Source organism: Ictidomys tridecemlineatus, chromosome 5, assembly GCF_052094955.1.
Source record: "Ictidomys tridecemlineatus isolate mIctTri1 chromosome 5, mIctTri1.hap1, whole genome shotgun sequence".
NCBI lineage: Eukaryota > Metazoa > Chordata > Mammalia > Rodentia > Sciuridae > Ictidomys > Ictidomys tridecemlineatus.
In genome coordinates this window covers 181,285,022-181,299,153 of record NC_135481.1, presented here as the reverse complement: position 1 = coordinate 181,299,153, position 14,132 = coordinate 181,285,022, and the positions used below count along the sequence as shown (strand labels likewise).

The 14,132-nt window shown below is 36.5% G+C and overlaps 1 protein-coding gene across 7 annotated transcripts in view; it reads right to left on the bottom strand.

Moving 5' to 3' along the window:
• The window catches only part of Ralgapb (Ral GTPase activating protein non-catalytic subunit beta), a 100,615-nt gene that overhangs the window by 4,675 nt on the left and 81,808 nt on the right, over window positions 1-14,132 (bottom strand). For all 7 annotated transcript variants that reach the window (XM_013360564.4, XM_013360565.4, XM_078051770.1 and 4 more), the window contains 5 exons: window positions 12,945-13,110; window positions 10,570-10,692; window positions 7,833-7,963; window positions 886-994; window positions 60-138 (listed from right to left, as the gene is read on the bottom strand). In XM_013360564.4, coding sequence (XP_013216018.2) covers window positions 60-138; window positions 886-994; window positions 7,833-7,963; window positions 10,570-10,692; window positions 12,945-13,110 — 608 coding nt within the window. The remainder of the gene's footprint in view (window positions 1-59; window positions 139-885; window positions 995-7,832; window positions 7,964-10,569; window positions 10,693-12,944; window positions 13,111-14,132) is intronic.

Genomic DNA, 14,132 nt, shown 5'->3' with positions numbered 1-14,132 from the left:
TACAAATGACATAAAAACAGACATGCTGATAAGCTTCAAGCAAATAAAAAAAAATGTACCTCAGAGAAGTGCTACTATTTGCAGTAGTTTCCACACCAGTACTGATCTCTGTCATCAGATCTGAAAGAGGAAAATTTTCTGCGAAGAAATAATAACATTAAAATTAATATCCCTCTCATTTTCCCCAAACAATAAGAAATCCAATTTTCTAATCTCTTTACATAGGCAGACAACAAATATACAGACCATGCTCTCCTATGTAATCCTAATGATTCCCCTAGATGGAAAAAAAAAAACCCTCCCTCAAGAAATACTTTAGTTAAGTTCATCTAAAGTGAAGGATTTTCAGAACATGATCCATGGTCTGTGAGGGTTTGGCTGGAAAGCAACTACTGTAGTTTCCCACAAACTCTGGGATTCTAAGGTAAGTATGCATTTCTAACGCTCTCATGTTGCTTACATAAAAACATCAAAAAAACATCCGTAGTAGGACACTTAGAGACAAATTAACCTTTATATTAAAACTAGACAGAGCACATGGAAATATTGTGTATGAAATCCTTCCCCTTCCCTTCTCCAGAGGAGCTGGGAAGATTGGGACATTAACTCTGATACAAACAGGAATAGTTAAAAGTTTTCTATCAACTAGTCTCAAAGAATCTTTACAACTGTGAAATAAGTGGCATGATTATCTCCATTTTACAGATGAACAATCTCAAAGTTAATGCAACTAAGCAGTGGAGATGAGACACAAACCCAGGCTTGCTGGATTCTAATCCCTGCTCTTGGCCACTACAACATGCCTCTGCTCCCACTTCCTTCAGACATTTGGCAGGTCACTGTCATTCTGTTATTTTATTTACGGACAATGTCCTTATACAATACCTATATCATCATAGCGTTCTACCCAGACCACAGAAACTCTTGTCTCAGGTCCAAGAGGAGGCACAGGGCGACCCTGAGGCAGCTTCTTCATTCTGGAACTGGGACTGAGCTATATGAAGAAGAGGAGAGAAAAAGTGCAGACTTCATAAAACTACCCAGTCATACATTTATGTAAGATATTCAGCTTACAATGTAAGTATCAGGTCATGAAATCACTTCAGAAAAAAAAATGCAAAATACATTTGCCAGAAGACATTTCTTTGGCTTCTTCTTCTTCTTCTTTTTTTTTTTTTTTTTTTTTTATCAGTCTTAACCTAGAAAGTGGAAATGAAGTCCTGAAATTGTCAAAGGAAAAGAGACAAGGAATACTGAACAATTTTAGTTTGCATACCTACCTTATTGCTAATTTTGCTATGTATTAAAGGAGGCTTAAAGGGATCTGAGTCTATATTATAACCAGAAAAAGGATGCTTTCTCCATCAGAGCAGTATCACTACTTTGCCTGGAAACACTAAAATGTCCCATATCAGCAAGTTATTCCTAGTTTTCAGACCAGATGTTTCCTAGCAATTTAGGCCTAATCCTTTTTCTTATCGGCAAAAAGAATTCTTGGGACTTTCCTATCAAGAACAATGTACTCTGGCTTTCCTGCCACCCAACTGGCTTTACATTTCTCTCCAAGGCTAATAGGACTATGGGGCTCTCCCTTGGTAAACTGGCATTCTGAGCTAACCCACTGTTAGGGCATGCAGCAAGCTGGTTATGCTAAAGCCCTATACCAAGTCCACATACAGAAAAGGGAAATCCCATACGAAAGTTAAGTTCTAAAATTTAAACTGTTTTATTAGCACAGAAATATGTCTTCACCAAATGGCCAGAGTTCATGGCAAGGCCCCCAGATTTGTGCTTCTACTCTGCATTCACAGAAAATGACTGTTCCAAGATTTCTCCCAAACCAATCCAGTACATTCAGGGACTATTTTCTTAGCAGCATGGCATTTAATTTTCTTTAACTTTAATTTTCTCCATTTCTGATCTCTAACCCTAGATATAAAGGGCTCCTGAGAGGTCAGGTCTGTGTGGGTCATCTACCATTTGGCTAACTCAAAATAACCTTAATTACACCCACAAAATCCCTTTGTCAAGTAATGCAGCTTGATTATGGGATAACCCATCATATTCACAGGTTCCACTACACATAGGGCAGGACATTCTACAAGGGCAATGGTCACTTGAGGTCATCTTAAAATCTTCCCCAACATACTACACTCATTCAATAGTTCTCACAGATGCAAAAAATACATTCTTTGGGCTGGAGTTGTGGTTCCAGAGGTAGAGTGCTCACCTAGCATGAGTGAGGTACTGGGTTCGATCTTTAGCACCACATAAAGTAAAATAAAGACATTGTGTCCACCTATAGCTAAAAAATAAATATTTTTTTTAAAGAGAGAGTGAGAGAGGAGAGAGGAGAGAGAGAGAGAGAGAATTTTTAATATTTATTTTTTAGTTCTCGGCGGACACAACATCTTTGTTGGTATGTGGTGCTGAGGATCGAACCCGGGCCGCACGCATGCCAGGCAAGCGCGCTACCGCTTGAGCCAAATCCCCAGCCCAATAAATATTTTTTAAAAATAGATTCTTTTAACACTTTCTACATACATGATCATGTCATCTGCAGTACATGTAGTTTCACTTCTTGTTTTCCAATTTTTATGCATTTTATTTCTTTTTCTAGACTTATTTCTCTGTATAAGACCCTTAAACAGAAATCATAGGAACTTGCCTTACCTGTCCTTCATCTGAGGGGGAAAAGCATTCAAGGATAATGTACAATGTGTTAAGTACAATGTTAGCTGTAGGTTCTCAGTCAATGCTCCGTATCAGGTTAAGGAAGCTTGCTTCTATTAATAGTTCGCTGAGAAATTTTCTCATAAATGGGTGATACTGTTTTGTTAGCTGCTTTTCTGTGTTTATTGAAATAACCATTTGATTTTCCTTTTTTGAGTTTGTAAGTAGTCTAGAGTGTAAATGGTAAATAAACACATGGTGCTTTAAGAGTCATCATTCTCTGGGTTTGAAGGCTGAACTGCAATGGCATTCAGAAAATGAGTACTCCGGCAGCTAACCTTGATATTTGCTCGGGCTACCACACTTTACTACCACTTGATCCTCTCAAAATTGTACTCTGGAAAACTTTAAAACTCTGGATATGCAAAATCAAGACTGGTACCTCAGGGAGTCTAGTATATAACTTGATGGTTTTTCCTAAATCAATTTTAAAGGTAGGACCCTTCCCATATTCCTTTTAAATCAGATGCCTATGTTGACAATTTTCACCATGGAAGGAGCCAAACTAAAATCCTGTAAAATTGCAGAATAACTTCAGTCAAGTTTATACTTCTTTCATCTTTTAAATTAATTGTTCTAAATTAATCTTCCTGTACTCATGATCTGGTCCTATACTCTTGCTACCACTTACTTGGTCATTTTTCAGTAAAAATTAAGAGATTACATGAGGGAAAATATAGAAGGAAGTAACATCTGTTGGAAAAGAAAGAAAAAGTATAGAAACAAAAACCTCTTTTCTTTTAGCAGGGGCTGTTGTACCACACACAGTGTATTTATTCACATACTGCAATCTCCCCTTGTCTACATGGGATATGTTAAAAACCTCCCTAGCCAGTGGATGCCTGAAACCAGTTAGTACTGATTGCTACATATACTATGTTTTTCCTATACACTCATAACATGATAAAGTTCAGTTTATAAATTAGGACACTGAATTATTAACAATAACTAATAATAACATAGAATAATTATAATATACAATAATAAAATCTGTATAAATATATTCTCTCTCTCACAAGATAACATTATATTATATCCATATCCTTCTTTCTGTGATGATGTAAGATGATATAGTACCAACATGATGAGAGGAACAAAAGTAGTATGATGTAGCATTAAGTTCCTTTGTAAGAGTTACTTGAACACAAGCATTGCAATGCCCAATGTCATGACCAAGAATACTAACAGATAGCATATGCAGTGTAGATATGCTGTCCAAAAGGATGGGTCACCTCCTGTGCAGGATAAAGTAGGACCACATGAGAAATCACCAAGCTATACAGAATAGTGTATAATTTAAAACTTATGAACGATTTATTTTTAGAATTTTCCATTTAATATTTTGGAACTTGGTTGAACATGGCCGACAAATTGGTAGAAAGTGAAATAGCAGGGGCTGAGGTTTTGATTTAGTGGTAGAGCACTTGCCTGGAATGTGTGGGGCACTGGGTTCAATCCTCAGCACCACCTAAAAATGAATACAAGTATTGTGTCCATCTACAACTAAAAAAAAGTATTTTTTAAAAAGTGAGATAGCAGATAAGCAGGACTGCTATACTAAATTATTCTCCAAAGTGTTGCCATTTTTATATAGTCACACTTTTTTAAATTAATGCATTATAGTTACAAATAATAGTTGGGCTTATTATGATAAAAATCAAAATTAGATTTACTCCATTTCAATCCAAGGTATCTTCCCCTTTCCCGCCTCTCCTCCTCCCTCCCTCCATTCTCTTTCCTCTATTTTTCTGGTCTTCCTTTCACTTGTTTACTTGTCTATTTGTGAGTGGTGCTTTATGTATACACACAAAGGTGAAATTTACTGTATTTATACATGAAAGTAGCATAATTTTGTCAAATTCATTCCACATTTTCTCTCCTCTCCCTTTCAATTTCCTTCTATTCCACTGATCTTCCTTGTATCTTTATGATATCTGATCCTTATGATATCTGAGAGGAAACATTCAACCCTTAAGTTTGTGAATCTGGCTTATTTCATGTAGCATGATATTCTCCAGTTCCATTCATTTAGCAGCAAATGCCATAATTCCATCCTTCTTTATGATTTAAACTCCATTGTGTGTGTGTGTGTACCACATTTTTTTCTTCATTTTTAAAACTGGTTCTTTTATTTATTTATTTATTTATTTATTTAGAGAAAAAGAAGGTTTATCTGCCCATCAGCAGGAACGGGGTAATCCTATTTCCCCTGAGATTAGGGAGGGGGAGAGATTAGGGAGGAGCAGAAAAAAGAGAAAGAGAAAGAAAGGTCCATTTTAAAAATAAGTTGCAGCAACTAGTTTGTGGCTCAGTGATAAAGCTCTTGCCTAGCACATGTGAGGCACTGGGTTCGATCCTCAGCACCACATAAATATAAAATAAAGATATTGTGTCCACCTAAAAATAAAAAATAATATTTTTTAAAAATAATAAGTTGCAGTGGCACAGCAGCAAGGGCTATATTCAAAGCATAAAGTGGATATGAAAAATTGTGCTCTACATGTGTAATAAGAATTTTAATACATTCCACTGCAGTGTATTTAAAAAAATAATAAAATCAATAAAAAATAAAGTGGATCATTATTATATTTCCTATCAATTTCTATATTCCATTTCTATGGAAAAATGGGTGACAACATCTCCAAACTACTTCCTGTTGAAAGAGGGAGAAGTTGGGGGAAGTAACCCAAAGCCCTTGTTCTGTATCAGGTAGGGTATGGACAGTTATGGGTAATCAGGATCAGAGAAGTTCAGAGGTCCACAGTGGCAGATGGAAGGTGACTGGGCAAGGCATTTTTATTTGTTCTTTTTAGATATACATGACAATAGAGTGTATTTTGACATACTATACACACATGGAGTATAATTTCCTATTCTTATAGTTGTACATGATGTGTAGTTACAATGGTCATGTATCCACATATAAATATAGGAAAGTTACGTCCAATTCATTTTACTACTCCCATCTACCCACCTTTCCCTTCATTCCCCTTTGTCTAATCCAATGAACTTCTACTCTTTTTTATCCCTCTTCCTCATATGGTTAGTATCTGCATATGAGAGAGAACATTCAGCCTCTGTTTTTTTGGGATTGGCTTATTTCACTTAGTATGGTAGTTTCAAATTCCATCCATTTACCTGCAAATGCCATAATTTCATTCTTCTTTATGGCTGAGTAATATTCCATTGTATATATAAGCCACAATTTCTTTATCCATTTATCTGTCAAAAGGCGCCCAAGTTGGTTCCATAGCTTAGCTATTATAAACTGAGCTGTTATAAACATGGATGTGTCCGTGTCACTATAGCATGCTGATTTTAAGCCCTTTGGGTATATGCCGAGGATTGGAATAACTGGGTCAAATGATGGTTTTATTCCAAATTTTCTTTTTCTTTTCTTTCTTTTTTAAATACTTTTTTTTTAGTTGTAGATGGAAACACTATCTTTATTTTATTTGTTTATTTTTATGTGGTATGGAGGATCGAACCCAGTGCCCAACACATGCTAAGCAAGCGCTCTACCACTGAGCCACAACCCTGTACTCCATTCCAAGTTTTCTAAGAAATTTCCATACTGCTTTCCAGAGTGTTTGCATCAATTTGCAGTCCCACCAGCAACATATGAGTGTACCTATTCCCCCACATCCTCACCAACATTTGTTCTTACTTGTTTTCTGGATGATTGCCATTCTGACTGGAGTGAGATAGAATCTTAGCGTGCTTTTAATCTGCATTTCTCTAACTGCTAGAGATGTTGAACATTTTTTCATTTATTTGTTAACCATTTGTATTTCTTCTTCTGTGAAGCGTCTGTTTAGCTCCTTTGCTCATTTATTGATTGGGTTATTTGTTTTGGTTTTTTTTTTTTTTTTTGGTGTTGAGTTTTTTGAGTTCTTTATATATCCTGGAGAATAATGTTCTACCTGAAGTACAAGGTGGCAAAGATTTTCTCCCATTCTTTAGGCTCTCTCTTTCACATTATTGTTTCTTTTGCTGTGAAGAAGCTTTTTTAATTCGATACCATCCCATTTATTGATTCTTTTTTTTAATATTTATTTTTAGGTTTTTTTTTAGATGGACACAATATCTTTATTTTTTATTTTTATGTGGTGTTGAGGATCAAACTCAGTGCCACTCGCATGCCAGGTGAGCGCGCTGCCGCTTGAGCCACATCCCCAGCCCCCCATTTATTGATTCTTGATTTTACTTTTTGTGCTTTAGGAGTCTTGTTGAGGAAGTCAGTTCCTATACAACATGGTGGAGAGTTGGGCCTACATTTTCTTCTAGTAGGTGCAGGGTCTCTGGTCTGATCCCTAGCTCTTTGATCCACTGTGAGTTGGGTTTTGTGCAGGGTGAGAGGTAGAGGTTCAATTTCATTTTGTTACATATGGATTGACAGTTTTCTGAACACCATTTGTTGAAGAGACTATCTTTTCTCCAATGCATGTTTATGGTGCCTTTGTTTAGTATGAGATAACTGTATTGATGTGAGTTTCTCTGTGTTTTTTATTCTGTTCCATTGGTCTCCATGTCTATTTTGTACATCACATTTTCTTTTATCTATTCATCTATTGACAGGTATCTGGCTGCTCCAAAACCTGGCTACTGTGAACTGTACTGCTATAAACACTGATATGGCTGTATCACTATAGTATGCTGATTATAGTTCTTTAGAAAACACACCAAGGAGTGGGATAGCTGGGTCATAAGGTGGTTCCATTCCTAGTTTGTTAGAAATCTCTACATGATCATACTTCAAAGTTGAACATTTCATGATTTAAAGATATGGAATGTTCAGCTACTGTTATACCTTTAGTGAATAATGTACAGCTACTGTTATACTTTAGTGAAAAAGGTATGGGTAAAAGAAACAAACATGGCAAAATAAAGAAAAATAACAAAGGCTGCCTTAGGAATTATTTGTTGCACAGTAGAAAAAAATAATTAGGAGAATTTCATTTAAAAGATTTCAATTATTAATGAGTCAGTACTCTCCTATAATTATTCTCTAGGTTAAAGTTAGAAACTTTGAAGACATGATTCAATAATTATGTCCATTTCACCACAAATTTTGGAGAGATAGCAACAAAATGACTTACCCTCTGTGAGCAATTGTCTGTGTGATTGGGGAAAAGCTCAAGTGTCAGGGATGGCTGTTTCAGAATTCCTGGCATAAGATCCATGTTTGAGTCACTATCCTGGTCTGAGATATTACTTTCCAATGAATCAGCTATGGAGTAAAGAAAAAAAATCAATGATCATACTTGCTACTCCTTTGGAGCAAAAGTTTAATTATGCTAACTAATCTACTTAAATTACTTAAACAAGCACTATTTTCTTCCACATTTTTTATTGGTGCATAAAGTTATACATATCGATGGGATCTGTGGCTACATATTTGTACATGCCCACAATATAACAATATAATTTGACTAATATCACTCCCCAGCACTTCCCACCTCACTTTCCTTGGTCCCTTTCCTCCACTGACCTCCCTTTGACTTTTACAAAATCCACCCCCATCTTTCTTTTCCTTTTTCCTCTCTAGCTTCTGCATATGAGAGAAAATACACAACCCTTGACCTTCTGTTTGACTAATTTTGCTTAATGTTATGGTCTCTAGTTCCATCCATTTTCCTGTAAATACCTTACTTTTTTTTTTTTTTTTTTTTGGTGTGTGTGGGGGACTTTACCCAGGGGAACTTAGCCATTGAGCCACATCCTTAGCCACCTTTATTTTATTTTTTATTTTGAAACAGGGTCTTTTGAGAGAGAAGATGGGAGGGGAGGGCTGGGGAGGAGGGATAGTAGAGGATAGGAAGGGCAGCAGAATACAACATACACTAGTATGGCAGTATGTAAAAAAGTGGATGTGTAACCGATGTGATTCTGCAATCTGTATACGGGGTAAAAATGGGAGTTCATAATCCACTTGAATCAAATGTATGAAACATGATATGTCAAGAGCTTTGTAATGTTTTGAACAACCAATAATAATAAAAAAAAAAGAATAAAAGAAACACGGTCTTTCTACATTGCTTAGGGCCTAAGTTGCTGAGGCTGGCTTTGAATTTGTGATCCTCCCGCCTCTCAGCCTCCCAAATCTCTGGGATTACATGTGTACCAGCTATAATTTTATTTTTTTTCAAATATTTATTTTTTAGTTATAGGTGTACACAATACTTTTATTTTATTTTTATGTGGTGCGAGGATCGAACCCAGTGCCCCATGCATGCTAGGCAAGCGCTTTACCTCTGAGCCACAACCGTAGCCCCCACAATTTCATTTTTAACAAGCACTATTTTTAAAGCAAGGCTGACAAATGTTTTCTGTAGAGGATCAGGTAATAATATTTTAGGCTTTGCTGACCACATAGGTCGCTGTTGCATATTCTTCTTTATATTTTACTGATAACCCTTTAAAAATGTAAAACCCATTCTTGGCTGAATTTGGCATGTGCATTACAGTTTGCTGGCTCTCCTGATCTATGGGACAACAGAGTGAAGACTAGAAAACAAGATACTTTTCAGATATAGAATATAATAAAAGCATCTGTTATTCTTTGAATAATTTTTATTACATATTCATAGAGCACAGTGCCAAGTAGACAGTAGGATATCCAAAAGCTACAGAGGAACTAGGCTCTGAGATTAAAGAACAATCTGGTTGAGAGACAAGCATTGAGTTAAAAGCAAAACAAAACTTGAAGAAAAATTGGGGAAAAAAATCAAGAAACAGAATTTGAGCTGGAATGGGGCACAACAGGCATAGGGGCTGTTTCATGACAGGAGACAAACACCTAACTGTGGGTGCTATAGTGGGATGACAAGGCTCTAGCTCTGGGAAACTTGCTGGTGGCAAACAGGCTCAGCCAGAAAAAACAGGCAGGTACTCAGCCAACTGGAAACAGGTCCTGGCTTCTATAATTATGTTGGCAGACAGAGTCTTGCTAGGAAGGCAAGCAGCTGCTAGGATAGTGACCCAAATCATGGAAGGCCCTTCCTGCCAGGAATGTAACTGATCCTAGGGTATAAACAGGGAGGGGCCAGAGTGAGAAATCAATGGTCCAAGTATAAAGTTGGAAAGCTGCCAAACTAGGGCCCAATAAAAATCATTAGCCTGAAGATGAGACTATGAAAGTGTAATACAAATGTCTCAGAAAGGTGACATTTTCCACCTATTGTCTGATCAGACATGAAGAAACAGGCTTAGTGTGCAAAATGCAAAGGTTCTACCCAAAATAAGATTGTGAGTTCAGACTAAGAAATATGAAACTGTCATCCTTATGCCACCTTTTCTAGGCTGCTCAAGTTTTTCCAGCTCAGTGTCAGAAGATCAGTCTGGTGCCATTATAAGATCCTTCTACTCATAAGATTCTATGGGGTTCCATACAAAGTCTCTCACATGGGATTAGGAAAGGAGGTAGGAGCTCACTTATAATTTGCAAGGAACAAACTGGAAATCAAGCCATCTACATATTGATTAAATTTTATGAAAGAAAGACAAGAGCCAGGTGTGGCGGCACATGCCTGTAATCCCAGCGTCTTAGGAGGCTGATGCAGGAGGATTGCAAGTTCAAAGCCAGCCTCAGCAATTTAGTGAGGCCCTAAGCAACTTAGTGAGACCCTGTCTCAAAATAAAATATAAAAAGGGCTGTGGATGTGGCTTATCAGAAAGTTAAAGGAAGATAATATCTTGTATCTGTATATAATCTAATAGTTATAATGCTTTAGAAGCTAGAGAGTGCCTTAGATAATTTCAAAATCTCTTCCAATGCAATAATATTGAATATACAAATAGATACTAAAACAGAACCATGCCAAAAAATGCTCTTACTCAAGGACTCCACAGGAGAAGGAACCACAAAAGCTATTTCCGTCAGGGCATCAGCATAATATAGCACCTTCTTTTGTCCATTGAAAATGCTAGCCCCAGCATCTTCAGAGGAAACTACCTCATCTAGGAATAAGAAACACTACATTACTTCTTTGAACAGTGTGGAAAACCAATCTTTGTGCTTCATGAAATGCTAATAAAGTGACACTAGAGGAATGCATTTTTGTAACAAGAACCAATTAGTGTGTAAGATGAATAAACTACAAATGTTCATTACATGTCTTTATACTAACTTTAAGTCATAAAATCATAGTTTCATAGTTTTTGAAACTACTCTATAGCAGACCCACTTCTGATTAGCAGGATCTTTATCTCCTCTGTATGAGGCAGAGTGAGGGAGCAGTAACTTTAAGACAAGTAAATAGTCAAAGGAAGACCAACACAGTCCCTCTGAAAGGAGCAGGGACAGAGTGTGTGTATGCAGACACCTGCTTCAAGGTACTTTTGTCCCTGGTCTCTCTCAACTGCTCTTGGCTCTGCTGCTGTCCCACATTCCCCAATGGTCAATAATACAATAAAAAAATATCCAGGCAGTTAGTAAAAGTATCTGCTCTTAGCCAGCAAGACTGAATTAAAAGAAACACTCCAGAGAACTAGTATTGTTCTCAATTAAAATGAACACAATGTCCTAACATAAAAGTCCAACACCTTGACAAAAAGTTGGGCAGAGGAAATGAACAAGCAATTCTCAGGAAAGAGAGAAAAATAGAAAATAATGGATTAGAAGATGCAAGTGAAGATATGGCAAACAAGAAATTTAGACCAGAAGTTAATAAACTTTTCCAATGAAGGATCAGTTAGCATATATTTTATGTTTTGCAGGCTATATGGTTTCTGCCACACTTACTTAATTCTCCATTGTAGAATGAAAGTAGCCACAGATGATACATAAGTAAAATGTGACTGAGTTCTAGTAATACCACTTAAAACACAGGCTGGACACTTTTATCTACTGCAGTAGACGCTGTGGTTATTGCCCCAACATCTACTCCACCTGCCCCTACTCTATAGTAGGCCTGCAGTATGGGTGGGATTTACCTAAATACCAGCTGTACCTTATCTATCAGGCTCATTCCATTTTTCTTGCCACTGGGATGGGTTTGAGGTAGTCTAATTACTGTGCAATGCAAAAATTGGGGGAGTAAAGGGATTCTGAGACAGAGCTAAACTCTCTCTTCAGGATAGTGTAGTATGTCCATATAAATCTGAGCTGCCTTCAGAGACAAAGCTAAGATATAGAAAACAAAGCTAAAGGAAAATTACAAAGAAATAAAACAAATGCTATTCAAATGATACAGAAAATTTAACCAATCTCTGGAATTTTTAGTTACATGAGGCAAAAAAATGACCTTCAATATCTAAACTAGTTTGAGTCAGGTTTTCTGTTACTTAAAACCATAAGCACCCAAGTGATATGCCATAAAATGGAAAAAAAATATGCATATACTTTGATTTATCAATTCTACTTATGGGAAGGTACAGATATACTCAAGCATATATTCAAGGGTATATGGAAATTAAAATTATAGCTTCAACTGTGGTAAAAATTAAAAGAAACTAGAGGTCAAGTCACAATGATATATAAATGGAAACCTTGAGAGAGTATAATCTTGTTGACATAAGAACTGAGAAAATTCAAAGCGCGACATAGGAATTACTCACTTCAGACAGAGAACCTTCCAATGACTTCAGGAGCCAGGAACAAAATGCATTAGCCAGGTTGGGCAAAGGTCTTAAGTTTAAATGTATACTGCTCTGGTCCCTTGTTATCCTGATTATAGTTCCTCAGAAGAATTTGCAGAGATGGGCAAGAATTTCTGAGAGAGTCAGCTTGTTTACTACAAAGGTTTTGATATAATGTCCCAAGAATGTAACCTTTAACTGTTTTTTTTTTAAATAGCCACTATAAAACATACCTGTTAATAGAAAACTGTATTTATTGCACAAAACTTGCTTGTTAGGAAACTGTATTGTTTGTTATAGATACCCTAGACTTATTATAGTATTTTTATAGAAAACTGAATTTGTTTACTCACATTACAAAAAGGAACTTACAGCATTTAATGATTAATTCTGTATTAATTCACCTACCATTATGCATAGAAATATCTTTAATATACACAAGAACTGTCTAGAAGAATATATATACTAAGTGACTCTTTGTGAGGACTGAGATTGAAGGAAGAAGACTTTTCTTTTATACCACTGTTTCTTTTTTTAAACAAAACTACAAATTCATAATAAAGGGCGGGAAGTGGGCAGGGAATCAAGAGAAACAAAACAAGAAACAAATGACCATTATGATTGAGTTTTACCTTGTTCAGACCCTTCCCCATCATCACAACTGTTAATCGACCAACTGGTGGAAACATGTCCTGTCCAGCCAGGGTGTTTGCCCACATCTACCGACCAGCCAAGGGAGAGCAAAAATTCTAGGAAATGTGGCTGAACATTTCTGGAAGACTCCACATTCTTTAAAATCTGAAATATATAACATCATCAGCTATCATGTAGGAGACATAAGAACATACTAAAATAAGTATTCATAAAACTGATTAGCTTTGAAGTTTCTGAAAAATCAAAATCCAGTTCAGAAGAAATTTGAGAATATATCACTGTTGTGAAAAATAAGTGCTTGAGTTATGTTTAGATTGACTGGGCCTTAAATTTCTTAACTTGCCTTACTTTCTTCATTTGTAAAATGGGGATAACAATAATGGTAGTGAAGGGTAATGAGATAATGTAGGTAAAGCCCTGAGCTCCATTCTTGCTGAAATAATTATTGAGTCTGAGATATTTGTTAAAAATAAATAAAAGACACAATGTCCTTGCTGTGCACAGAGTTAATAACCTGGTTAATTTACAGAAATATTATATAGTTATATAGTTATTTAACTACAAGTCTTGACAAATGCTACAAAAGTAAAAACCTATTAAGAATTCAATAGGGCTGGGGATGTGGCTCAAGCGGTTGCGTGCTTGCCTGGCATGTGTGCAGCCCTGGGTTTGATCCTCAGCACCACATACAAATAAAGATGTTAAAAAAAAAAGAATTCAATAAAGATTAGGTATATTAATAAATGAGAGAATACTCTTTTCTGGGCTGGGGATGTGGCTCAAGCGGTAGCGCGATTGCCTGGCATGTGTGCGGCCCGGGTTCGATCCTCAGCACCACATACCAACAAAGATGTTGTGTCCGCCGAGAACTAAAAAATAAATATTAAAAATTCTCTCTCTCTCTCTCCTCTCTCACTCTCTCTTTAAAAAAAGAGAATACTCTTTTCTTAGTCCAAAGGAAAGAATACAGTCATTCCAGGAAAAATGAAGTGACCAAAAGATTCTCTCCTCCCCACTAATAACAAACAGTGTAACACTGGGGCTTTCTACTGATCTCAGGAGAATCTCTTGCTCTAAAAGAGTAGTTCTCATCTCGGGGTGATTTTGTCCTCCAGGGGACATTTGGCAATATCTGAAGACATATTTGGTTGTTTCAACCAGTAAAA